Source organism: Pteropus vampyrus, unplaced genomic scaffold (genome assembly GCF_000151845.1).
Source record: "Pteropus vampyrus isolate Shadow unplaced genomic scaffold, Pvam_2.0 Scaffold217, whole genome shotgun sequence".
NCBI classification, from domain to species: Eukaryota; Metazoa; Chordata; class Mammalia; order Chiroptera; family Pteropodidae; genus Pteropus; species Pteropus vampyrus.
The window spans coordinates 3,420,376-3,448,371 of NW_011888998.1; the positions used below are offsets into that span (position 1 = coordinate 3,420,376).

General features: G+C 47.3%; 1 protein-coding gene across 1 annotated transcript; it reads left to right on the forward strand.

The window, feature by feature from the left end:
- KCNJ10 (potassium voltage-gated channel subfamily J member 10) lies at nt 1-27,995 on the forward strand. Its single transcript, XM_011373085.1, has 2 exons — nt 1-217; nt 25,547-27,995. The coding sequence occupies exon 2, from the start codon at nt 25,547-25,549 to the stop codon at nt 26,684-26,686; it is 1,140 nt and encodes a 379-aa protein (XP_011371387.1). The 5' UTR covers nt 1-217; the 3' UTR covers nt 26,687-27,995.
- The last annotated feature ends 1 nt before the right edge of the window (nt 27,996 follows it).

Below are 27,996 nucleotides of genomic sequence, written 5' to 3' on the forward strand. Positions count from 1 at the left end.
GGAGTTGCGGAGGGAGGGGGCGGCCCGGCCCGGCCCAGCTCTACCCCTAGCCGGCCCGACCCCGGCCCCGGCCCCAGGACCAGTCCTTATCTGATCCCAGCTCCGGTTTAAGAGTCCTGGCCCTGACCGTCACACAGCTCGTTTCCTCACTCCTGCCCGCCCCGTCTGTCTGTCTGTACCACTACCCATCCGAGGGGCTACTCCACCCGGACCCAAGGTAAGTCCCCGGCCCTGATGAGGGAGTGCTGCCGCTTCCTCCGGAGTCCTGTCCACTTTGCTCTCCAGTTATAGGGGCCACAAGCCCCCCCCCCCCCCCCCGCCGTTCCCTACCCTCGCTGGCCTCAGCAGTGTGGCACTGTTCCCCAGCCTCCTGCCTTAGGCCCTCCTCGGAAGGGCTCCCCCAAAAAGTAACTTTACCCAAGCTGGTTACCTCAGCCTTGTAGGCGAAGGAAGGGGCTTTCCTGATGCCCCTTCCCACTGGACAGACCTGCAGTTAGATCATAGCTCCTCCAACAAATATAGTAACCACCACCTGTAACCATGCATCCCCCACACTGGCACTCCAGACAGTGCCTTCTCTTCCCAGAATGTCAGGTTACTTCTCCTCCCACTCTCAGCCCCTTCCCCCCTCCCCATAAAGTGACACTCACATAGCGACGCCCACTGATCACTAGTTCACATATGGAAAGAAAAACACATATAGCTTAGGTTAGCCTCAGTAGCCTGGTGTGCCTGAGATCCCTTCCCACTCAGTCTCTTCTTTCCATTCTGACTTGCCCTCCACTTCAGGACACCTCCCCATTACCGCTCTCCTCCCCTGGCTGTTTCACACTGAGATCCCCAGGAGGAAAGCAGCAGGGCTACTCCTGCTAGAGGATGAAGGACAGATTGGGCTCTAGCATTTACTTTCAGATGGTGATGACCTTCCCATCCCATCCCTTCTCCCCATCAAGAACTAACCAAGGGCACCTGTAATAGGAAAGAAGTGAGGGTAGGAACTTCCTGATTTGAGGGAGGAGAGCTGAACCCTAGAATGGATAAAAGGATAAAACTGGCAAAAGTTGGAGTAGGGCTTCTGTTATCTTGAGATTTCATTCCTGTTAATGAAGTGCCCCAGGCAGAGTGAGGCATTTAAATGGGGCAGTGGGGTGGGAGGTGGGGGGGCTGAAGAAGCCAGTACAAATTTGGACCCAAAGGGAGCCAAGGCTTAAAGCCTGGTTATGTTGCTTATCAATATGAATTCTGCCTAAAGATTTTTGGCCAGTCTGCCTTTGGTTGTGGGGTTTGAATTTTTTCCTCACCAGGACTGCTTTAGGCAGTTCTGGATGGAGATGGAGATGATGTGAGAGAGTTGGTGCCTTTCTGTGAGGGGTGACACTTGCCATGGGTGCTGAAGAGGGCCTGGAGTGGGTATCAAGAGACCAGCCTGAGAGGGGCCAGCAACCACAACTGGGTTCCTTTTAGTTTCATCCCAAAACCCTCTCTCTAATCTCCAAAAATTTCTGAACTCATTCCTGGCGTGATGGAGGGAACCATTCTGTGCTGAGGGGTAGGGCTTGTTAATTCCTCAAGGTATAGGATGGGTATAGGGGACCAAGTATAGAAGGAAGCAGGTGTCCTGGCTCATAGCTAGTTTTTCGGGGAGGAAGAAATGAGGGAAGAGGGGGAGGGAAGATGCCACGCCTGGGAGAGGGGCCAGGGCTGGTCTGCGGAGGCAATAGGCATGGCCCAGGCAGTGCCAACTCCTTTCCTCCGCCCTACCCCAGTTCTTTGGTGGTGGTAGTGAAGGAGAGAGGGGGTGTTTGGGGGTGATCTGGGCCAGTCCAGCCTCCCAAAGCCCTTGCCAACCTGGGTCCTGAAAGGAGCTGCTGTTTTCTGAGCCATCCCCCCAACCCCCACCCGGAGCCCAGCAGCCAACTTGTCTCTGGATATCAAATGGCAGTGACTCCACTGAGTGGGGGTGGGGGTCAGGGTTATGGTCCCATTCCTTCTGTGGTTGTAATGAAGAATCCCACTACTGCCCCCTACTCTGAGGAAGAAAAAATCTATCCCTCAACATCCACCCCACATCCAGTCTATTGACACATATGTTTGTGTGGGAGGATTCGTTGTCTGCCCTCTGGCATCCCCCACCTGCTCCCTGTGCCCTACACCTGCATTTCTGTGCATGAGCTCATTTATAGCTCCAGTTTTGTTGGCTTGGGCTATAAGGGAAAGGCCTGGCAGAAGACCCAGAGGACTCCTTTTCTTGCTCTCCCTAGAGACCAGAGAGGCTAGGACACTAGGATCTGGGTGGGCACAACTAAAGTCTTCTGGGGTCATCCTCGGAGTGGTGGGATAAGGGGTTTAGGGCTCTGGGGCATGAGTCATGTAGCAACACCCACTTCCTCAAAGGAGAAAAGGCCTCCTGGGCCTTTTAGCAAAATGCACACAAGATGGAAGATAGGCATTGGTGGTGAGGGAAAGAGACATTGGGCAATGGAGCCCCTCAACTTTCCTGACAAGGGTTATTTAGGACAGAAGGGAAAACCTCCACTCTCCCTCCCCTTCCTGGCCTAGATTCTTCTCTTTCCTGACTGGTCAGTGCTACTGTCCAGGCTGAGACCAAGCTGTCCAGGATAGAGGTGAGGCCCTGGAAGAGGGCAGAGAGAAGGGATAATCCAAGGCACACCATTGAAATGAAATAGCAGAAAGACTGGAGAGAGAGGGAAGATTGGAATCCAAGTGTTTTAGCACCCAATGAAGGGTAGTTGGCCAGGAATCAGAACTCTTTGAGTTTACCGCATCACCCCACTCTATCACAGCCTAAATTCAATGCTTATCTTTCTTTCTTCATCTGAGTTTAATATACATGTTGTCACCCTTTTTTTATGGAGACAGTGCATTTAGGTGGCCCCTCTTCATCACCTCTCCCATCAGAACCTTGAAAGGGCAAAGAGAAAAGGATTGTGAGAAAAACTCTCCTATGGGTGTTTGCCAGCTTGGCGCTGGATTTGAGGTGGTGGGGAATAGGGAGGGACTTGCTCTGGAATGTGGGAGAGAAGTAAAAACTGAAATGCGTGGTCTGGAGAAAGAGGCTGGAGAAGCAGGACCCTGAGACAACTGAATTAGCACTTAGGCCTCTAAAAAGATGTAACATAGGAAGGGTGTATATGGCCATTTCCTTCTCTTCCAATGGCAGAAAATCTGGGAAAGGGGCGAGGCTGCAGCCAGAAGAACTTAAGTTAAATTTCAGGAAGCACATACCATAAAAAGAAAGAAATCTGAAATGAAGATTGGGAAAGAAAGGGAGACCACCCTCTGGACCAAAAAATAAAACAAAAACAAAAATCCCAAAACAAAAGAGCCCATCGTGAAGACTTCTGAGGGGAGCTGTGAAGCTCAGGTAAGCGCAGGGATTTTTGTGGCAACTGTCAAGAGACCTCTCCTAGATGGCTGTCCCATGCCACAGTGCTGTCCCTGGGCTCCTTTCTGTTCTGGCTTTTTCTGAGAGACAGTAGGCGTAGTGGTTAAGGGCACAGCCTTGAAGTCAGACTTCCTGGGGTTTAAATCCTGGTTTCACCACTTAGCTACACAAATCTCCTCATCCTTACAATGGGGCTAATAATAGTTGTGGATGGAAAGAGTCAATATTTGTAAAGGGTTTGAAATGGTGCTTGGCCTGGAGAAAGTGCTCTGACTCTTTCTACTGTTATCTTTCCTGGTTCCTGGGCCTTGCCCCAGCCTTTCACTGTGGTTTTTCTGAGGTTCTCTCCTAGATCTCTATCCCTCTGCCCTTCTAAACTTTGGGATGGTGGGAGAATTATCACATAGTTTAAGATGAGGTTCCTCTCTTTATTCCAATAGGAAGGCCAGCACCAGGGCCTGGGTCACCTTCCTCTTGTAGTTTTGACCAAGTGGATGTCCTGTCTTCAACTTAGATTCAATAACTGAGGTTTTGAGCTTCCCCCAGATAGTCTCTTTCCCCATTTTGAGCAGCTTTTCTCTTTCAGCTTCTCTCTACCCCCTTCTCATCTCTGTCCCCTCCCTCCATGGCCCTGCCTGTCCCTCTCCCTGACCAGGTATCCCCCTGCCACCTTCTCTCAGGTGTATGTGCCTTTCTCTTCTTCTGTCCCCTGGTCAGCTTGTCCATGTCATCAGCCTGGATACCCACATAATGACCTCTCTAGGAAAGACGTCCAGCCTGTCTTTCCTAGATTCCCTCTCTACCACAAATTATCATTAAAATTGTCACCATGAAGCATCAGTTTTATCTTGCTCCTTTCCTACCCAGACATCCTCATTAGTTTTCAGATGAAAATTCCCATAGTCTTCAAGATACTTTATATAAGCCTTTCCTCATTCCCTCCAGCACCCCCATACTTTGGGACTCTCCCATTCAAACTTTGTTCCAGGGGACATATTCGATGGCAATTGTGCCAAACTCTCCCACTCTGGGCCTTCACAGTCTGAGTCCTACCCCTACCGCCAAGCTTCATTCCCATTTTCCTATCTGCTCTGTCATCTTGTGCTCCCTTCTCCTCAGCATCCTGCTTGTCCCTTGTCCCTTGTGTCTGACTTTTCCCAAGATGCCAATGCAGTGGCGATGTTGAAGGTGATATCCTGTCTTCCCTGTTGCATGGGGGCTCCTCTAGGGTCGGGGCTCTGCCTGTGTCAGAATGTGAACTTCCTGAAATGAAGGTATCTCTTTCTGCCCCAAGCCCTCAGCCCGAGAGTGCCTGCTAACCAGTTTAGCTCTAGCTAGGAGACCTTTCTGATTGCTGATTCTGGGGCCAGGACCCTGGTTTTAGAGGCCAAGTGTCCTGGAGTAGGGTATATGTAAGACCCTATTTTCCAACTCTCTAGGGAACCTCAAGAGAAATCCCTCTTCTACCAACTCCCCATCCTGTGGAGACAGTGTAGCTGAAGATTATAAGCAGCAGACCCCAGAACCCCCAATTTACAGTCCTTTAAACATTGTTGGCCCAAACATAAAAATCCATTTGGGTATCTGGGCCCCACAGAGCCTTTCTCTCCTCACCAGGAAGGGCTACTCCACCTGATGCGGCTTGTCAGCAGGCATACAAGGTGGAACAAGGGCAAAGATGAGGGTCCAACCTGGGACAGTCCCATTGTCCTGAGCATACATCTGAGCAGGGGATTGTAAGCTGGGACACCTTCCAAGTGAGGCCTAGGCCTGACCTCTTAGTCTTACATTCCTCCAGGGACTGTCCCCTCACTAGCCCATCAGTTAGTCCCAACCATGAGACCCTGGCACACATCTCCTCCCCACGTGTAAACCTCCCTGTTTGACCCTTTGATAAAAAAGACATGGGCAACTTGCAAAAAGAGAGATAGAGTATGTCTTAGTCTAGGGCAGTGGTTCTCAAACTTTTTGATTTTGGGACCCCTTTACACTCTTAAAATTATTGAAGGTATCAAAGAGCTTTTGCTTATGTGGGTTATTGTTACTGATATGTTAGAAATGAGAACTGAGAAGACTTAAATAGTTATTAATTCATTTAAAAACATTAAACCCATTGCCTGTCAATATGAATGATATTTTTAATAAAAAATAGCTATATTTTAAAAACAAACGAAAAGTTTAGTAAGAAGAGTGGCATTGTCTCACATTTTCACAGAGCTTATCTAGGTCTGGCTTAATAGAAGACAGTTGATTTCTCGTGGCTGTGCCTGCATTTAACACGTTGCAATATCATGTGTCCCACAGCTTCTGGAGAACTCTGAACACTCATGAGAGAATTAAAGTAAGAAAAGCAAAGAACATATTAGCATTATTATGAAGATAGATTTGACCTCAGAGAGCCTCTGAAAGGGTCTCAGGAACCCTCAGGGACCCCAGACCACACTTAGAATTACCAGTCTAGAGGAACCTCAGGAAATGATTTCAAAACACACTGGGCCAATCTGGATATCCTGACTGATTTCCCCCAGTCTCCCATGGTCTTTTGAATGTTTTCATGAGGGAAGAAGTACGGGGCCATGGTTAATCATGTCAGTTCTGGAAACAGACTACCTATCTGAGCTTGAATCTCAGGCCTACCACTCACTAGCTGTGTGACCTTGGGCAAATTATTAACATCTCTGTGTTTCAGTTTCCTCATCTATAATACAAGGCTTTAAAAAAGTGCCTGCTTTTTGAGTTGCTGAGAACTAAATGACATAAACTAGAAAGGGCTTAGCATAGTGCTGAATAATGTGAGCTTTTATTAAATTCCACACCCTTGTCCCCAGGGTCACTGCCCATCAGCCCAGAAGGCAGGGAGCCACAGAGTTGATTCTTTCCGCTTTACAGATGGGGACTTCTTGGCTCAGGGAGGGAAAGCACTTGTGCAAAGTCCCAGGGAAAGTTAACAAGGTTGTTGGGCTCTGAACTTAGGAGTTCTTACTCCTAGCCCTATGCTCTCCTCACCAGACTTTTCCAGTGGGAAGAAAACCCAAGGTCCTGAGAGGGGTAAGGAAGCAGACCTTACCTTTCCCTCAGCAATCCAGGTGAGCCATTCAGGGCCCACGGTAGTATAGCAGGAAGCCTTCAGGGCAGATCGCAGGGAGGACTTCCTGACATCACAGCAACTAAAAAGAGGAGAAAGAACGCCAGGAGAAGACATTCCTAAGCCCAGAAGATCGTTCTGTCTTGCCTTGTGGGGAATAGTTCTGTAAAGCAGCCCTCTTTCCTGGGGGTTCCTGGCCCAGGGCAGAGGAAGTCTGTGAGTGGACAGCGCTGCCTCTCCTGTGGTACCTGCAGCCCCTTCCTTAGAGCCTACTCTCAGCACTTCCATCACTCCACGCCCCGCTCCTTTTCCCAGGCTTTCCTGACCTGCCCTTTGCTCTGAGGTGCCCTAGGACAGGGCACTGCACCTTAGGAAAGGCAGCTGGTAGCTGAGGGTGTTAGTGGGGGTGGGGGAGGGGCTGGGGTGTCCTTGGGCAGGAGAAGAGAAGCCTCTCCCCACAGCATGAGGAAGAGGATGAGGCAGATGGGGAGACAGGCAGACACACCAGGGAACAGCTAGTTCTGGCTCTTGGGCCCATCAGCCAAATTCCTCTGAGCTGGGCTGCAGGAGCTGCCTTCCTCAGAAGCCCAACTACCCCAGTCCTGAGGGCACGCCCTTTCTGCATTCCAGAGGTTCAGATCCCACCCGCAGGCCCCAAGACAACTCAGATGCTGCGGGCTTCGGTTTAAGATCTTGCTGTCTGTTGCTCCGTTTTTCTTCTCCTGCCCACACAATTCTCTTGAATAAAGGGTAAAACTGAGGCAAAAAGTGGGTGGGCTCAGACTGCCACCGCTTCTTTCCAGAACCTGCCTGGCCTCCCACAGCCCCTCCTCCCCTACCCCTGCCAGTCCCCCGTGGCCTTTTCCACTTGAAAAGTTCTTTCTGGCGAGTGGCAGGTTTGGGGGCCCTAGTCTAGTCTCCCTGCCCTGACTCCTGGGCAGTGTCCCCCAGGGAGCCCCTGTGGGCCGATATGGCTTCAGACTAGCCCTGCCCCACCCCCTGCCTTCACTGGAGCAGCCAGCAGCCCCTTACTTCCCCCTCCTGGGCTGTGGGACAGGGAGAGGGCTGAGGGGCTGGCTCTGCATACTAATGTCCTGCCCATTGTCAAAGCCCCTTTGTGCCAAAGAGCTCCATTGAGGCGGCTCAGGGGCGGGCACAATGGGGGCTCTGTCCCCAAGTTCCCCCAAACAGTCACCTGCTTTCAGAGCCTCCCCCCACCACCACCCTCCACCCGCCCCAGTGTCCGGAGGGCCCAGAGAGCATGAGGGAGTGGGCCCAGGGCCAGGGGGGATGGGCAGGAGCCCACCCCCACCGACTCCCTGAGTGGCCTGAGGAAATGGGCACGCGGAGGGGAGAGGCACCAGCTGGCAGGGCGGGGCAGCTGTGGATGGATTTGGAATGTAGGTTCTGTGCAGCCAGCAGAGAAGGGGAAGGGGTACAGCCTGCCCACTCCTCGGTTCAACTTGCCCAGCTGGGCCTGGCTGCCGCCTCTCTTCCTCCTCCTACCACAGGATTCATATATGCAGAGACATACAGGCACACACTCATCTATGCAGCCCCACACACCGCACAGGGAGTGGCCTCCCTAGGCACACAGACCCCCATGATTGCCACCATCCACTCGCAGATGCCCCTGAACACCTGCCCTTGGCCCAGCCCCCCTTTACCCCTGGCACCCCAACTGCCAGCCTCAGCCAGCTCAGCACCATCCCCCACTCCATGCCCTCGCTGCCCCCTGCTGCTCTAACACAGGTTATAACAAGTTTGCACTTGTTGTGACCTCAAGAATGTAGCCCTGAGGCAGGGAATGTCCCGCTGCCCCAGACCCACCTGCTTATATGTTAACCACAGACAGGGCCTCTGCTGAACTCCGAACATGGCGCCCCCATGTCGCCAACCATGGAGAAGTTGGGTAGGCCAGGACCACCACTCCCAGAGCAGAGCCATGCACGCTGCAGGAGCTCTGTGTGAATGACCGAACCCTGGCCTGCTGCCGCAGAGGCCCAGGGGGACGATCCTTGCATTTGTCCCGTGAACTCAGGTATGTCACAGCCCCTCATGGCCCTGTGAGGTAGATGGGACAGTTATTATTTCCCTTGTGAAAGCTGACATGATATATCCAGGTGGCAGAGCTAGGGTGAGAATGGAGGTTTCTTGCCTCTAGGTGTTTTGTTTTTTTTTTTGAGAGTCATTATCTGCCTCCTTGCTTCACTCAGATGACCCACAGGCATGTGGAATTTCCACAGAGCTATCTTTTACCCACCTTTTTTGGGAAAGAGTAGGGGCATGGTAGGGAGGTGGGGAGGTGTGAATAACAGGTACAGAGACCTTAACTAGGATTCTGAGTCTAGAAAGAACCTCAAAAGGTCACCTTGACCTGTCCACTGCCTCTAGGCAGGGGAGCCTACCTCCTTTCATTCCCTCTCCTCCCCTCTGACTCTGGATGGCTGGAGAGAGAAGCCCCATGGCTTCTTACTAGGGTTCGGAGTTTGAGATCTCTATTGATTACAAGTCTTTTATGATGCCTGACTCTGACCCTCCCTACTAATATCCTATGTCTATACAAGGATCTGTAGGAGTTCTATGCCTCTGCTACTATTCTGGTCTGGGGCATCTTCTAGAAGCTTGGAGCAGGAACCTTAAAAGGGGAGTAAGTGGAGGACTCACCAGGTCCCCAAGGATTTGAGAGCTGCTTGCTCGATGCTGTGCTGGGACCTAGGGTGGTAGATGGAGTCACAGCTCCGTCAGATGGAGAGCATTGGTTTGCTTAACTGCAGATATTATCAAATTCTGACCTCCATGATGATTCCTTACATCAGAATGGCACACACCTTTGCAGAAGCTTTCTATTTCTTAACCCTGCTCCTCACCTAGAATGCCCCGCCTCTGGCTGCGGGATTCTGCTAAAGCTGCCTCATCTAGAGCACACTTCCCCTACCCTTATACCCTGGTATGGTTCTTCTGCCTCCAAATGCCCCTTCCAATGTCCCCTGTTGGAGAAAGAGGCCCACCCCGGTAGAATTTCAACCCCTCCAGCTATACTCAGGCAGTTAGCTACTGCAAGAGAGAGAACTGGGACATAGCCACCTCTGAATCTAGTTCTGCATCTAGTCAGGGTCTTCATGCCACCCCTACCCCATCCTTCTCTTCAAACGAGGAAAGTGGATAAGGAATAAGTGGAAAATTGGGGAAGGGGTAGAGGGATCACTTCTGGGGTGACCCCCTTAGACTTCTCTGTGTGAGGGTCGAAGTTGCTCTCCATACATGGAACAATGACCCCTGAGAAGGAAAGGGAGTTGACAGGACTTCTGTTGGGGAAGGTGGCTCAGTTCCCTGAATGTGCATCCTAAGTCCAGGGTATCTATGGGTCTTCATCTCTACTGAAGGTACAAATAAGAATAAACTGCTTAGGCAGCAGCAAGTAAATTTTGACTTAACAGGAAGTATACCCGTGGTATAAGGTAGTACTAGGCAAAGGGAAAGGATGGAAAAAGGTGGAGAACTTACACCTCCTGATGAGAGAGATCTTCTACTGAAGAAAGGTTGGTGGCCAGGGAGGGGAGATAGTTCCAAGGACACTCAGAGCCCCTGTGGGGCATGAGATTTGCAGCTGTCTCAAAGTTCCTTGCCCATTTTCACACCCCTAGCAGAGAGCATCATTGAACCCATCTCCTGCCATGGGCCTGCTATTTGCTGTTTTTTCTTGATTTTCTTGTTGGTGTATTTTTGGGTCAGCTGCTGCAGGGATGAGGAGGATTCCTGACATCTGCTGATGTCACACCGGACACTTCCTGGGCTGCGGCTGTGGTTGGACAGAGAAAGAGCTCAGTGGACAATGTTCCAAGGTTGGCTCCATAGCACCTGGCCCTTTGGGACCTCAGGGGCAAGAAAGGATCTTGTAGGAAGGGGGAGGCTGGAATGGAAAAGAAGGCCAGGGTTATTGCTCTGATTCTGATTAAAACCACTTGTGCTACTAGCCATCTGTCTAGTCATGGGAAAGTTACTCAGCTTTTCTAGGCCTGGGTTTTTTCTTCGGTGAAATGAGAGGATTGAATGGGATGACCACAAGGGCCTCCCAGCATGGACATTCTATGACAGTACAGTGACAAGGTGAAAAGTACAAACGTCAGTTTAAGCAGGCTTAGATTCAACTTGTAGTCAACCTTTACTTCCTAATCGTCCTTCTGGGCAAGTCAGATACCCTTTCCGAGTCTGATTTCCACACCATCAATATGAGGAAATGGAACTACCTGCCTCCCAGAGAGGATAGGATGATATGATGTGCGAACACCCAGCTCAAGGCCTGGCTCATTGTAGGGGCTCAGGTGGGGACGTCCATAGCACCGTGAGAGCACAAAGGAGGGGCCGCAACTCCTACTGGGTGTGTGTGGACATCGAGAAAGGCTTCCCAGAGAAAGTGACATCTAAGTTGAGGCCTGAAGGGGGCGTCAAAATTAACCAAGCAAAGAGAGGAGAGGAAGAGTGCTCCATGGAAGAGGCTTCATTATTTGCCAAGAACTGTTCTTGGTAAGTGAAAGCAGAGCCTGGTCAAGAGAAGCTTAGTGTGTGGCTGGAGAGCGGAGTGCGTGTGTGAGGGGGTGGGTAGAGGGTGGAGAACACTGACATTGGCGAGGTCAGCAGAGATCAGGTTATTATGGCCTCTGTTCCACCTGTAATTCTAGGGACTTAGGAGCTGGTACCCCTCTGCTTCCCTTCCATTTTTTTCCGTAGTCTTTTTTCTCCCTTTGTCCCAAGTCTCAGTTCTCTTGTCCTTGGTCGTATGGACACAAGGAAGCCCTGGGCTTCCCAGAAGGACCTGTTTCATCCATGGGGAAGCTCATGTCTAAAATTATCTGACTCTGGACCCATTTTGGCCCAGGTCTGAAGTTTTCTACCTCTCTCCCACCATGAAAGAGAAACCAACCTTCTGTGGAAGACTGGATTTTGGCATTAGGGCCCTCCTGTTAAGTACTGTGCACCCCCTTTGGGCCTCGTTTTCCTCATCTGGCCCCCTCATTACAGAGAGTTGGAAGAATGATGCAGGTGGGCTGAGGGCAATGTGGAGTGAAGATTGAGGGAAACTAGAGAAAAGATGGCTCTGTGGCCTGTAGTGAAGGCCAGTGGGGAGATCTAGTCAGTGCCTCGAACTGTTGGGAGGTTGAAACTTCAGTGGGAAGCTTAAAGGGAGAACTTCCCAAGGAAGAAGCAAGTCACACACCAAAGAGGGGACAGAGGAAGGAAAAATGAATGGAAATCAATCCTATAGGCTCTTTTAAATCAATAAATACTTAGCCAAAATTCTATACTAGGCAATGAGGAGGACATAACGGTGAACAAAACACAGGTTAAGAATCTGTTCAGAAAAGATTCTCTTGTTTGGGAAGGTGGGCATGGTCCTTCTTGGCAAAAGTGGGGAGATAAAATGGCCCCTATGGGAGCTGCTCCTGAGGGTGCTTCCACACTGTGGAGTGTGACTCCTGCCTCCCTGCCTGCACTGTCACTTGGACTCACAATCAACCAGGCCCAAGCCCTCCCTCGTCGCTAGCCAATGCAACCTCTAAAATCACAGACGAGAAAGTGTATAGAAAAGAGGCCTTCAGCTGGGACCTAGTTGGCCTGCCTCTTTTCTCTCAGGTAGGTAACCATACTGGTCCCCCCATCAGCTTGGCCCCTCTCTAGTTTCTCAGACTCTGGTGGCAGATCTGGTGACAGCTCAGTGGCTCACTGGCCACCACCCCAAAAATCTTATCTCCTGGGGCCTGGCCAACCTGGGCTTTGAGAAGCCTTCTAGCTACCTGGAGCCACCAAGGCTAGGGACAAGCAGGAGGGCAAAGAGCTAAAGGGAAGGAGTTGAGGAACTTGGCTCCATGCAGCATCCCTCACTGCATACCTCTCCTATCTTTCAGCAGGTTGGGAGGGTTGTAGAAGGGGCCTACTCTTGAGATTATAGGGAGGTGGGATAAACATGGTGGGTTGGAAGCCTCCTCCAGTTCTGGGGCTATCCTACCCCACAAATCATTGTTCACCTAGAGAAAAGAGAAATAAGGTAGGGGTTTACATTGAACATCATCAAGCCCACTAAGGTGTGACTGAAAGTTTATGGGACTGGGGACAGAGGTTCCCGGCTCAGCTGTTAAATAAATGTCAGCAAGTTACTCCACCTGTCTGAGCCCTAGTTTGTCTAATTCAATAGATACTTTCCTTCACCTACAAAGTAGGATAATAATAATATCTTATATTTGCCTAAGGCCCTTAAAGATTTCACATACTTTATCTCATGTAACTCTGACCACACAATGGAAGGTTTTACTGACTCCTTAGGTGAGAAAACTGAGCCCTAGAAATTTAAGAGATTAACCGAAGTTCCCATAGCTAGTAACTGACACAGACCAGGATGGCAAATAGTGGGAAAGAAGAACAGATAGGGACATTGGCTGTGACCCAGACATGCCAGGATAACAGGTTTCATTTGCTAGGCTAACACCATTTGATTGAAAATGGCTCTCTGTATCACCATGTTGAGAAAGATTCTGAGACTTAATGAGAAAAAAAGTACTATGATGAATTAGGGATATCCGTTAAGGGTGAGGGGCAGGGTGAGTGGTGGCCCCATGCTGTATGGTTGACATCCCTAGCCTAGAATCAGATCAGGGACTTCAAGTCCAAATTCTTCCTCTAAACTAATCAATTAAGTTAAATTTAGATACTAGTTTAAAAAGAGAAGCTTTCTGCCTTCAAAGAGCTCAAGATCTCTCAAGAAGGACAAAGATGTGCTATATTGTTCATGTGTCAAAATGTTCCAGGAACAAAGAGGGAGAGTAAGTCCTTCTGGAGGGTATTCTAGGCAGATGGAATTGCATGAGCAAAGGCATGGGACATGGAAGTGGAGTGCAGCCATATTTGAAGAGCAAACAGAAGTGCTGTGTGACTAGAAGATGGGGGACCTAGGGGGAAATATCAAAAGAGAGGCTGTGAAAATTAGGGTGGAATCAGATGGTGAAGGGTTCTGAATGCTATGTCAAAAATTTGGGTTTCATTACAAAAGCCGTGTAACTCATTAAAGGATTTAAAGCAAGAGTGATGGGAAAGGCCCTGTGGCAGCTGAGGCAGGTGGAGGTGAGGAAGGTGAGGCTGAGGCAGGAAGAACAGGAGATTGTTGCAACATTTCAGGTAAGAGTGAATACAAGGTGGAACTAGAGTGGGCTCCAAGGAGATTTCCACAAGAGGAGTCCACAAAGGCAGAATTGATAAGACCTAGAGACTAAACTGGATGAGGGGCAAGAGAGAAACCCAGGGTACTGAATGGATAGTAAGTAATGCTTTGAACAAGAGGGGAAACAGAAGAGACTCCCTTTTGAGGAGAGAGGACATGAGGCTGAACATGTTAAAACTGGAATGCTCCACATGGGAGAAACCTTTCAGTACTTGGACAGACAGGCAGAGGTGAAGTGGAATCCAGGAGAGGGATTGAAACAGCCCAGGAAGGGAGAGTGGAGTGGTTAGGGATAAGAGCCAATGGTGAGTCCCTGAGAAACACCAACAGTTAAGGGGCAGAGGAGAGACCACAGCAAGAGAGGCAGATCAAAAGTAAACAGAGAGGGAACCTGGACCACAACGTCAGAGAGTAACAGTGAGTACTTAGTGCTTCACAACCCATGAAATGCTCTCACATATCTGCTTTCATCTCATTCTTCCAACACCATGGTGAGGGAGGTATTCTTTAGATCCTTTTTGCAGATAAAGAAAATGGAAACTCAGAGAATTTAAGTGATTTGCCCCAAATCATGAAGCCTAGATGTGGCAGGGCTACTGAACGGCTATCAAGGTCTACGAAATCAGTGGATTCCTACTATATCACAGGAAGAGCCAAAGGGAAAAGTGTCAAGAACAGATGGGCTTGTCATCTGTTTCAAATGCTGCAGAGAGGCCGCTTGGGTCAAAGACTGAGAAAATGCCCTTGGATTTAATGACTAGAAGGTCAGCTGTGACCTTGGAGAGAGCTTCGTGCTGCTCTGCCTCCCAGCTGGCAGTGTGGGGTCAAGTGGAATTGTTTCTAATATGCTTTGTAGACTGCAGAGCCTCATGGTCTGAAAGTCGCTGATACTCTTATTGTTATTAAATATTAGTAGATTGAATCATTTGATATTGCTGACATGGGACCCAATTTTTTAAATTGGCAATTTCATATGGTTCAACCTAATAGTAAAAGGAATGGGTTGGGGTGTGGATGGGGCAGGAAGAGTCTACGAGAGAAAGCAAGCTGCAGAGATGAGGGTAGCCCCTAGGGGCTGGCAAGACCTGCCCCCTGGTGGCTGGGAGATAAATCTTCAGTGCTGGGCAGAGAGGGTCAGATATCTATCTGGTGCTTAAAGTTTGCAGGAGTTCCCTCTCACCGCCTGGCTTCCCCTGTCCCCATCTGTAATCTTGCCAGCCCCCTCTGATGTAAGTGCTGCTGGGGTGGAGGTGAACTCTCCTGAGATGGCTCTGTCCAGAAGAATACCTCTAACTCTAAACTAGTATGAGCCCCTCTACCAGTATCTTTGGGAATCATTTGGGTATAGAATCTCACTGTGGAGTCTCAGGAGCTGAGGCCAGATGATGAGTGATTAGAGAGCCAAGGCAGGCTGGCACATGACCAAGATCTCCTGAACAGACATCTCAGTCATTGTCTCAGCCCAGACCCTCTGAGATCTCTTCCAGTGTCCTTGTGAACCTCTTCAATGTCTCATGTCTTACTGATAATAATAGAATAACCATGGCAATAGAAGTTATTCCTATTAATGTCATTGCTTCCAGCTGTATCTTAGCATTGATACTGATTTTTCTGACTCTTCAGTGGAGGTGAGGAAGTATGGGTTAACATCTCCAAGTAGATGTTTTTCTGAGGACCCAGATGGAGCCAGGCCAAGAGGCTCTTGAGATTCCTAGAGCTGGGGCTGGGGAGGCAGTGGTGCATCCTTTGTCCTCAGCTGAACTCTGCCCAGTGCCAAGCTCCTCACTCAGGACCAGGATGGGCAGGACCAGACAGCGGGTAGGAGCAGACTTGGTAATGACTTGGAGTCAGGGGTGCTATGAGTGTGGGGTGGGGGGTAGGGGCAAATGCATCAAAGAGGCAGTGCTCATTTGCGGCATGTGCCAGGAAGGTATTTTTCCTCTCCAGCTGGGAAGAGGGGGTCTTTGAGGTGCCCGCTTTCTGTGAGAACACTGTTCCCTACCTGCAGGGGGCAGAAGGCACTGCCTGAGGATTGGGGTGAAGGAAGGGGCAGTAGTCCTGATCTGATCAGCCCATACTGAAAGGCAGGCTTGGTGTCTGGACAGAGGAGAACATCTGACATGGCCCCATCTCTGTGTCCCTCCCTCTCTTGGCTAGAAAATACATAGGGTGGTCAGAAGGGCCAGACAGAGGTCACAGGCTCCCAGGAAATGCTCTGAAAGCTTTTATCCTTTCTTTTGATCAGACTATGAGAACTTTCCAAATGTTGACACAAGGGAAGAAAAGCCTATTCTTCCCTGGGCCAGGGCCTTGGTGTCAGGCTGAGGCTAGTGGATGGGAGGGAAGGGGATGGAGACCTGAGGGTGGGGGACAGAGGCAACAGTGACTAAGCTGGCAAGGCAGGCCTTGGACGCACACATGGCCCTCTTTTTCCCCACCTTAAGATTTGTGTGCATCTGGCTTTATTTCTAAGTGTTTATTTCTCTTTGGGGGAAGGACAGGAGGGAGATTAATGAATAAAGACATCAAGTTTGGAAAGAACCCCAAACCTAACTCCATTCCTCTTCTACCCTTGAGGGCTTACATAATCCTGCTGTGCTTTTCTTACTGGCCTTCCTCTTATACCCCTTTCCTTTCTCATCTCTTCCCCTCTCTTTCTCATTAAGAACACTTGGAAACTCAGAAATGCTTCTTTTCAGTCCCCAGTGCAAGCTGATCTCCTTCTGGAGGCCTCCAAGGTTGCTATTCAAGTTGGGCTTTGTATTCAAAAGAGATACATGGTTGGTGAGAGGAGGCTGAGTGAGTAGCTGTTTTCTCTCTCCACCGAGGCCACTGGAAGGGATGGGACCAAACTGCAGTGGGAGGGACTCAAGTTGGACGTAGAATTTTGAAGCAGGAAGTGACCTTGATAGTCTTCAAATGCAGCACCTCCCAAACTGACTCAGCAACTCATTCTGAAAGGCAGAGGATAGAGAATTATACTCCTAAAGATACAGGGATGAACCACACATTGGACATCCTTGAAATTTGTTTTGTCTTTTACATTATGTAAATTTTTATTTTACTCTATCGCGCATCATTAGCTTAATACTAAAATAAGATTTTACTTCAAAATCTTTGAGTAAAATTGATATCTCAGGAAAATACATTGAATTTAATCATGTGGCTTTGAATCATGTGCTTGTTTGAGACATGTGGAACTAAAACAACACCCTTATTCCACAAATAAGTAAATAAAGGCCTGTGAGGTATAGAGATGTGCCCAAGGTCACCACTAGTCCATGGCAGAATTGAGACTGGTTCCTAGGTCTCTTGCTTCCCGGCCCAACCTACTTTCCACCAGGCAATGCTGCCTCTTAGTTCTCGGCAGGATCCTCAAATACCCTTGTACCTGATTCTCTCACTCCAACTCTGAATTTTATGCTGGGCACATACCTAGCTCAGCTAAGATGAGTGTGGACTTAGAGACCAGCCTAGCCTCAGCTTCGAAGGCTGATAGTGCTCCAAACCCCTCTGTATACAGGGCTCTCTCAACACATAGCACTTAAGCATGATGGGCAGATTTTGGGATAGAACAAACTGGTACCACCACTCCCTATTTCTATACACCTACTCATTTATCTAAACCCTACAGTGATTGGTTCAGGAATACCTTCAAACTTAAAATAACTAGATTAGTTAATACCTATAGTGGAAACTGCCTCCCTTTCTGACCCCAATTCCAAATCCCTAAATCAAGAGGCTGTTTTCTGGAGGGAAAAAGTAGGGAGAAGAAGGAGGCTTTAGGGCTTAGAATACCTCTATTGATGTGGACATGTCAATGGAGATACAGCGTGGTACAGAATTAGGTCAGATTTGTGATTAGATGGATAGCATACTATTCCTCCATATCACCATCTTTAAAAATCAGCTCTTCGGGATGGGATACAGGAAACTGAAGAAACTATGAGGAGAAGAAGGATGGTCCAGACAGATGTGTAGGGAATGAAAATACAAAGAGGAAGATGCGAAGGAAGGCAGAGGTAGAAACACTTTAGTAAGAGTTAGCATGAAATACAAGAGGAGGCAAGCAGGGCAGCACAGACAGAAGAAATGGGAAGAGAGCTGCAAGCACAGCCCAAGAGAAGGAAATGGGGAGAATAAAGACATGCCATGCAAACCCAGGAGTTGAAACTTAGGACAAGACAATGACAAAAAGAGCTCACTACCAACCATCAAACACACCCCAGGTGGCATTGCTGGGGAGTTTTCACACCAGGTGGGCTCCTGCTCACTGCCTAGCATGTTCTAGGTGTCATCTTCTCTGGCATTGGATTTGCTCAGTGAAGGCAAAATCACTATAAGATTCACCTGAAAGCATAGTGGAATGGACTTTGGAACACAGCCAGAACTAGGTACTAATTTCAGCTCTGTTACTCGTAAGCTATGTCACCTGGGCTCTCTGAACCTCAGTTTCATCAGTAAACATGAAGAGAAAACTTCATTTTACAGAGGCCTCGCAGAGACGAAATATAAAGTACTGGTCTCAAGCAGTCCTTTCAGTAAATGGTGGTCCCCTCTCCCTCTCTCCTTCCATTTCCCTGAACAGAATGCTAGGAAGAAGAAGGACCCTACAGTCTAAAAAAGAGAAATCACCTAGGAAAGGATGTCCAGCGGGCCAGAACACCATAGGGAAGAGGTCTCCACTCCCACGAGGGGTTGCTGTTGCCCCTCATTCTAGCAATCTGACTTCTAAACACATGCAGCAGGAGGGGAAGGTGTTAGGGATCAGAGCACATTATTGTTTTCCCAGTTTGTTTTATTCTCTCATGTGCTCCTAACACTTCAACCAAAACGAATGGCTCCTGCCTGCCGGCTGGCTCTGAATTTCCTCAGTGTTATATCTTTTGCTCATACTGCTCCTTTTCCTGGAAAGGCCTTCTCTTTGACCCCCCAAACCCTAATCTCCAAGGGTCTAAATCTTGCCTATTCTTTAGGCCCAGTCCCATTGCCACCTTCCTCTGTAAAGTCTTACCTGAGTGAGACAGTCATATATGCAGGAAAAAATTAAACTCCTGGTTACTTACTGATTGTTTCCTGATATAAATGAGGATAATAGCATTTTGATAGGGTTGTTTGGGGAATTATATGAGCTAGCATGAAAAAATCCCCAGAAACCTTGTCCAGTGCCTAGCACATAAGAGGCACTCAATCAGTACATGTTAGTTTCTTTCCCAGCTCTGCTCTCTTAAGCTAGATGTCACTTTTCCCTTCATAAACTTCCCCAGCACTTCAGGATACCTCTTTTATCAGGATACCACTTATCACTTCCTGCCTGTTTTATGATTGCCTCCCTTATTAGATTATAAGGTCCTCATTGTCAGAATCTACATCTAATTCATCTCCATAGTCCAGTGTCTTGTTTCAAATCTGGCACTAGTAGATGTTTGAAAAATGTTCATGAATGCATGAAAATGCAGCTGGAACTGCATGGGTTTTCCTGTGTGGTGGGCAACAACATTACAAATGAGAACATTTGGTTCATTTGCATATCTGTTAGAGTTGATAATCAGTTATTGAGTTTCGTGTATTTGGAAAAAGAGAAAACATTATAAGAAAAATCAAGAGAAGACACAAGCAAAAAGGGGGAATGAGAAGGCCCCAAAGTGAAAGAGGCCCTGGACCAGAGGGAAGTTTGATCCGTCCTACCCAGGAAAAGAGCTTCCACACCTTCTTAGCCCTAGTGTGGGGATGAAGTCCATTCACAGTTCTCTTAGATTGGTCCCTACAAAGAGAGTGGTTTGGAAGGCCCCTTCAGCTCATTCATTCACTCATAAAATACTTCTTGAGCACCTACTATGTGTGTCATACACTGTGTTAATTGTACATCAGACTAATTAAAACATACACCTGAATCTTTATTTCGATAAGCTTATTTGTAGTAGAAGACACATGTTGTGCCAAATAGATGCGCAATAAATGGTATAGCTGAATATACACTTGACCCTCGAACTATGTGAGGGTTAGGGGCACTGATCCCCACCTGCCTACATAGTCGAAAATCCACATATAACTTTTGACTTTCTCCAAAACTAACTACTAATAGTCTACTATTGACTGGAAGCCTTACTGATAATGTAAACATTGATTAACACATATTTTGTATGTTATATGTTATATATTATATTCTTACAATAAAGTAAACCAGAGAGAGAATGTTAAGAAAATCATAAGAAAAATACATTTACAGTATTTATTGATTAAAATCTGCATATGGGTGGACTCATGCAGTTCAAGCCTTCCATGTTCAAGTGTCAACTGTACTTCTGAACCACAGTTGGGAATCTATGTGGAGAGCCGACCCAAGTTTTTGACTTCACAGGTGTTTGGCACCCCTAAGCACCACACTGTTCAAGGGTTAACTGTGTGTGTATATATTTATACATATTCAGAGAAGGGAGGTATTAAGGCTGTAGTGATAAGAAAAGGCTTTATGGCAGAGGGATCATTTGAACTGAAATGGCCTCTGAAAGAGATCTTGGATATGTAGAGACAAAAAGGAAGGGGAGACCAGGAAGAGAGAAGAGCAGGTGTACAACAAGGTGTGTACAACAGGACACAGGGAATAGTTGGTTGGCTTGAAGCTTGCAATACAAGAGAATAGGTGGAAAATAAGGCTGGAAAGGAGGTTTCGAAGCAAATCAAGGAAGGCCATATATGCCAGACTGAGTCTGGCCTCTCTGGTAGATAATACAGAGACATTGCATTATCTTTTGAGCTGGGGAATGAATTGAGACAGTTATACTATAATGAAAGTGGATGGGTTTGGGAGACAGAGGACCTGAACATGAGTTCAGTTCTACAATTTACCAAGTCATGTTTTCTCATTCATAAAATAAGGATTATAATCTTAATACCTTATAGGAATGCCAAGAGGATGAAGTGCTTTGTAAAGTACTGGATACATGCTCATTGGTTCATGATCAGAAGTGTAATTGAGGAAGAATAATCCAGGAACAGTATAGGATGGATTTGAGAGAAAGAATGGAGACAAGAGATGAGTAGGAAGCTAATGAAGTGATTCAGCTTAAAGACATTAAGATAATTGAGGAAGATCGAGATGCAAAAGGAGAATTTGAGATGATCTCAAGATTTTCAATGTAGTAACGCAGAGGATGATGGCACCATTAACTGTTTCGGAAACTAAAAAGGTAGGAGGAGAAAGAGGATTCATTAACATTTGGAAATGAATGCATTTAGTATTAGTACTCAAAGTTCCTTCCAGTCAAGTTGCTCTTGCCTAAGAGAAAACATAAAATTCTGTGCTCAGGGTCATGTCTCTGCCCTTCTAACCTGTGGGTTTTAGGAGAAGGTGCACAGCTCTTCCCTGCCCACTCTGCCATTGCCCATGGAGGGGGTTGAAGCATCCTTTCTAGTCACTTAATCTGACATAGTCCACTCCAATGCCCACGACTACTTTCAAGGATTACTCTCCCTCTCCATCCACTTGCAAAGGGAACAGCTGATCCAGAGGAAAGCTGGGCATGATGTCTTGGGGTATGCTTCCTCCTACCTTTTGAAAAAAGGATTTGTAGATATCTGCAGGGTTAGTGGAACCTGTGTAAACTTGAGTTCCTCCCAATCTGCCATGGTGCCACCTGAAGGACTCCATAAACTCAGCATCTCTTACGAGGTAGATCAAGGCTATAGCCTTGACTCAGGCTTCCATCCATCAAGACCAAGCTTTCAGTCATTCCTTTACTCAGTTTCTCTTAACAAACTCTACTTGGTACTGGGGAAACAGATGAAAGTCACAGTCTATGGCCTTAAATTGAGAGCTCACAGATGGAGAACAATGGTAACAAACCACTGCAAATCACTATATTTTAAAATCGGAATGTGTACAAGACCATGCCTAGTAAACTCATGGGGAGTGAGACAAATTGAGAAGATGAACTACTTCTTTGATCATTGGAGAAAACTTTGAAGGGGGCAACTAACACTTGAATTTTGAAAGATAAGTCGGATAGGCATGGAGCAGGGCAATGTGAAAGCATGCCCAAAGGCAGAAAGGATGGAACAGTGAGGCTTTTTATGGGGCTTGGAGTCCAGAGTCTGTGTAGAAGAGTGGCAAGACTAAAGCCAAAATGTCTGCAGAGACCAAATCAAGAAGGGCTTTGAATACTTTGCTCAGAGGCTTGGAGCTTCTCCTCAAAGCAGCAGGAAGCTGTGGATCAGTTTTAGTTACGAGAGGCACCAGAGCAGTGCTTTTACTCCAGAGCAGTCCTGTACTCAAGAAAGCTCTGATAAATCCATTCATTCTGGAGAATAAATCATTCATGAGCTTCAGGTTAAAAAAAATCACGCCCCGAGTTAGTTACTCTACAGACAAGAAGCAGTAGGTGAGAATGGTATTTGCTGAGGGAACATCACTGTAGGCATGACTGGCCTTTGTTTCAAGGAAAGAATCATTAGTTCAATTTTTGGAAGAGAAAGAAGGTGATTGTCTCTGTTTCTGTCTCTTTTTAGCACTCAGAATCTGATCTTCAGAATTCTTCAGATTCTGTCCCTGCATCTGGCAGGGACTGTTTTGGGGGAAACAGCACCCTCTAGAGGAAAGAGTATGTGTTTCAGGTGGGGCAGCAACCATCATTTCCGGAACTTTGGCCTGCTCCCTTCCCCGCTGGCCTGGCCAGCAAGGGGTGTAGTGTAGCTGAATGTTTATCTGCTTCTGACTCTCACCACCACGGAGAACAAAACTGCTTGGCTGTGGGTGGTGGCACAACAGCTTGGGGAGGCAGATATAAAGGCTGGCAACAGCGGAGTACACAGCTGGAGGGCGGCAATCACGACAGTTTTAGCCAGTAACCCAAATCTCCAGTGCCCACGAGTCTGCAGCCTTAACATTGGGCTCTAGAAGCTCCAGGCTCTGCATTCTCTGTCTCAGCTTTAATCTCTTCTAGAGATTAAAGCTGAGTGCTAGTCCAACTTGTCCTTGAACACTTCCAGGGAGAGGGAACTCTCTACCTTTTGAGAAGCTCTCTTCACATTTGGATGTCCTGATTGTTACAGTGTTGTCATAACAGTCTGGACTCTTTTTCTCTGTGGTTTGAACTCACTATTCCTGGTTGTTCCTTTTGGAGCTCAAAGTAAAGTCCAAACCTGTTCACTTGACAGCCCTTCAAACCAAATATTTGCACACAGCCATCATATCTTTCAGATAATCTTTTTTTTTTTTCCTGACCAAATTCCATTTCCTTCAACCATTTCTTATATGATCTGGTTCTGAATCCTCTCATATCCTGATTGTTCCTTGATACTCAATATCGTAGGTGTGAGATAAACAGAGCAGAGCAGAGCAGAATCATCTCCTTCCTTATTCTATATACTTTAATTCAACTAGTCTAAGACTGTATTGCTTTTCTGGCAACCCAAACACATAGGTAACTCATACATGATTATTTCCTGCTAAAATTTATTTTCTTGGTTCTACTTACTAAATCACATCTTTCCAATCCAGAACTTGCTCAGGTAATTTTTTGGACCCAAATACGTAACCCAACATTTATCTTTTTTGTTAGATTTGGCCCACTCATCTGTCTCCTTTTGGATCCCAGTTCTGCCCCCGACCTTGCATTTGTGATCCACCTCAACTTTGTGTCATCCACATAATTGATGGCCATGTGTTCCATACTTTGAATAAAATTAGTGTTAAGGACATTGAATAGGGCAAGGCCAAAGATAAAGCTCTGGTACATCACTAGAAAACTGATTGCAGGCTGTCACGATCCTCTCACCTGTACCACTGATTTTTTTTCAATTAGAGTGGTATTCTGTTCATCCCCGCCGCCCCCCCCCCCCCCCCCTCCGATGTATCCCCAAGGACATAATGAGAGATCTGGTCAAAATTCTTGCTTAGCTGCTTCATTTCTCTGATTTGCCACTTTGGTAACCTTGTTGTAGAAGGAAATAAGGTTAGTTTGGTATGACATGTTCTTAGTAACCTCATTCTGGGTTCTACCGATAACTGCCTTTCCCTCACTCTGCCCACATACCACAATCTTAATATTCCATTCTAGAATTTTGCCTAGGATCAATATCTCACCTGTTTGTCTGTAGTTTGTGAAATGTACCTCATTTTTCTTATGGAAAATTAAAATTATGTTCACTCATCCACAACTTTTTAGCACTTCCTCTGTTCTCTAACAGTTCCTCAAAAATCTCTTATGGAGGTTTTACTTTTCAAGAGTTTGAGGATCAAAAGAAAAGGCATGTTAATGTGTAAACTTTAAAATGGTATATATATGCAGGCATCATGGTGGTGGTTTCTTACTACTGAGTAGTGAATGGGTCTTTACTTGGGATCTAAATAAGAATTCTTCAAACTTCAGAATTACAGAGCTTCCCTTTTGCTCCGAAGTAGCTAAGGATATTGGGCAGCAGATGGAATCCCTATTTGGCCAAGTAGTCTCACTTGGGGCAAATGTCCCAAGTGGGTAGGGGCTAGTAAAATGAGCTTCTGGTTGATTCTGAACATTCTGAGATTCTCACCCTTTGGTAATCGCCACTTTAGTGCTTTCTTAGGTAGATATATGAATGGACCCAAACAATTTTGAGTTTTCCAGGCTGTGGAGAAGGTGGAGTAGGGGCAGTGTGAAGAAGAATGACAAAGTGCAATGGCTCAGACTTCTCGGAAAGGAGAATGTGATGAGCCTCTGTCCCCCAAGGATCAAACACCCCTGAGAACACCCTGCTCCTTCGCAGAAGATCCGGCCATCATATCCAGAGTCAAAGGGCTCAAGTGATTAAAATTCTTTCTCTGCTGGAAAAGTACAAGTTACTCCTTGGGCAGGGATACCAGGCACCTTGTATTAAGTGATCTGTCTCCTATTTCAGAGACTTGTCCTACTTTCTACTATCAGGACAAATAGCAATCCTGAATTTGTTTATGCAGACATAGCCACTAACATACACTACTAACCTTCCTACTTTACTCAAAACAATTTTGCCACCTCCAATCTGGAATTTCTCCCAGTCCTTGGGAAAATATTCTAGTGCTGCCAGAAAGCTTCAGCATGTTGCCTCTCCTTTTGCCATTGCTTATTTCTTCTTGCTCTTTTTGTCCTGTCTGTGCTCTTCCTAACACCACCCTAGAACCTAACTCAGACCAAAGTTCTCCAGATGATAGTGATGATGATGATGATGATGATGATGATGATGATGATGATGATACTGATACATAGTGAAATGGGCTGGGTGCTTAGAGAACATTTTGAAAAGTAGAATGGGCAGTTTCTGTTATTTTCTGAGCCAGATGAATATCTTAGTATCACCAATAGTATAGACTTGCAGTTAGGAGAAAACATGGAGAAAGGGTATGTATGTGTTAATGGGGATTGGTAACAGAATAGTCTTTCTTGCTGATGCCATTAATGAGGGTAGGGAGGAACCCTACTTCAGAATTAGAGATCTTCACAGAATTTGTTTTGTGGTATAAATGGAAATCAGTAGAGCCTTCTTTACTCTGGCCCCACATTCAAGAAACTATGAATTTATTAATCTTTTCTCTCAGCCTCTCCTAAGAATTACAAATATTAGACTGCATTGCAATTATTTGCTTATTGAATACCTCTTTCTCACTAGGCTGTGAGTTCTTGGAAAGCAAGGATGTCATTTTCATCTTTGACTTACCACCATCTTGTACAGTGCCTGGCATATAGCAAATGCTCAATAAATATTTGCTAATAAAAGAACAAGTCAGTGGTACCAAAATGAATGTTACTTCTTCCTTTCCATGGAGTGGAGGCTAGGAGTTGGCTGGATTTCTGCAATAACCACCATTACACTGTCTTCTTCCCTCTAGATGACATCAGTTGCCAAGGTATATTACAGTCAGACCACTCAGACAGAAAGTCGGCCCCTGATGGGCCCAGGGATACGACGGCGGAGAGTCCTGACAAAAGATGGTCGCAGCAACGTGAGAATGGAGCATATTGCTGACAAACGCTTCCTCTACCTCAAGGACCTGTGGACAACCTTCATCGACATGCAGTGGCGCTACAAGCTTCTGCTCTTCTCTGCAACTTTTGCAGGCACCTGGTTCCTCTTTGGCGTGGTGTGGTATCTGGTAGCTGTAGCTCATGGAGACCTGCTGGAGCTGGGCCCCCCAGCCAACCATACCCCCTGTGTGGTACAGGTACACACACTCACTGGGGCCTTCCTCTTCTCCCTCGAATCCCAGACCACCATTGGTTATGGTTTCCGCTACATCAGTGAGGAGTGCCCACTGGCCATTGTGCTTCTGATTGCCCAGCTGGTACTCACCACCATCCTGGAAATCTTCATCACAGGTACCTTCCTGGCAAAGATTGCTCGTCCCAAGAAGCGGGCTGAGACCATTCGTTTCAGCCAGCACGCAGTCGTAGCAGCCCACAATGGGAAGCCCTGCCTTATGATCCGAGTTGCCAATATGCGTAAGAGCCTCCTCATTGGCTGCCAGGTGACAGGCAAACTGCTTCAGACACACCAGACCAAGGAGGGCGAGAATATCCGGCTCAACCAGGTCAACGTGACTTTCCAAGTAGACACGGCCTCTGACAGCCCCTTCCTCATTTTACCCCTTACCTTCTACCATGTGGTAGATGAAACCAGTCCCTTGAAAGACCTCCCGCTTCGCAGTGGTGAGGGTGACTTTGAGCTGGTGCTAATCCTAAGTGGGACAGTGGAATCCACCAGTGCAACTTGCCAAGTGCGTACTTCTTACCTGCCAGAGGAGATCCTTTGGGGCTATGAGTTCACACCTGCCATCTCACTGTCAGCCAGTGGCAAATACGTAGCTGACTTTAGCCTTTTTGACCAAGTTGTGAAAGTGGCCCCTCCTAGTGGCCTCCGTGACAGCACTGTACGCTATGGAGACCCCGAAAAGCTCAAGCTGGAGGAGTCATTAAGGGAACAAGCTGAGAAGGAGGGCAGTGCCCTTAGTGTGCGTATCAGCAACGTCTGATAGCTTGGTTTCCTACCTCCCTATCCCTCTGGTTTCATTTCCCCTTTTGGTACGCTGGGTGAGGATATTACCCAGGCTTACTGGAGAGTTCCAGAAGCACTCATTCCCTACTCCCTCTCCTTTAACCCAGTGGCCTGTGGGTAGTCTAGGCCAACTGGAGTCCAAATTTTCCTCCCATTCTCTCCTTTCACTGTACCCCACTTCCACCGCATTATACACACCTCTCCTAAGCCAGGATGGGGGAAGGAGAGGGAAGATTAGGCTGAAGTGGTTTAGAGGCCTCAGCCATGCTTGGAGACTCATGTTAGGAGGACCATGCAGTTGGATGGAGAGACTCCCCCCACCTCCCACCACCAGCAGAAAGTTTGCTGACTTGAGGATGAAGCCCCCTCCCTCTCTAACTTTCCATCTAGCAAGTTCCTTAAGGCAAGATTCTCTGATGGTCCCTTTGGGGTTCGTGTCCTCAGAAATATAGGAATCTGCAATCAACTTATCCTGGGGTCTCTGCCAACCTGTTGAAAGAAGTCAGGGTTTTTCATGGCGAATTTCTGTTGGGACCTCCTGACTATAACCTAGGACCCTGGTTACCTCTGTTCTCCTCTTTCTAAAGTGAACCCTCTCTTAGGATACCCAGTTCTCTCACAGATTCCTGTGCTCTCAGAGAATTAGGTTGACCCAGGAAATAGAAAACTGATAGTCACAACCACACCTGCATCCATCTTGGATTCTGAACTCTTCAATGTGGAGTGACCAGTGCAGAGCTGTTGTCCAAATCCTTAAACCTGTCCTCCAGGCTGCCCTGGGAAGATTGGTTTCCCTGTGTCCTGTGAATGGGATGCCCCTCATCAATATGTTTCCCTGGAAAGAGTCCAGCACCTAGACCCCATGGAAAGCTCTGGAAATGGTGTTCCAGATTACACTCCCCCTGGCTTCTCTTTTGCTCAGTCTATTCTTCCCTTAACCCCAAAACTTCAGAGGGAAGGAGTGAAAATGCAAGGGCATCTCCCTCTTAATACTGATGTTTGACTAAAACTAGACTCACAGGGCACAAAGTTCCCAGGAAAGTTAAACCAACCCCACTGGGAATGAGTAAATTCTCAGATTTCCAGACTGCTCTATAGAGCCTCTGGGAATTGGGAATGCTTTGTTAAGGTTTGGGCAGAGGCAGGGCTCTGTGGCCGGCAGACACTATTCTCCCTGTTACCCCTTACAGTGCCCTCTGAAAAGTGCCAGCTATTTCATTTGGCAATGCTGAGAGGGAAGGAAATTAAACCTCCTGATCAAATAACTATGGTCTCCCTTGGCTATTT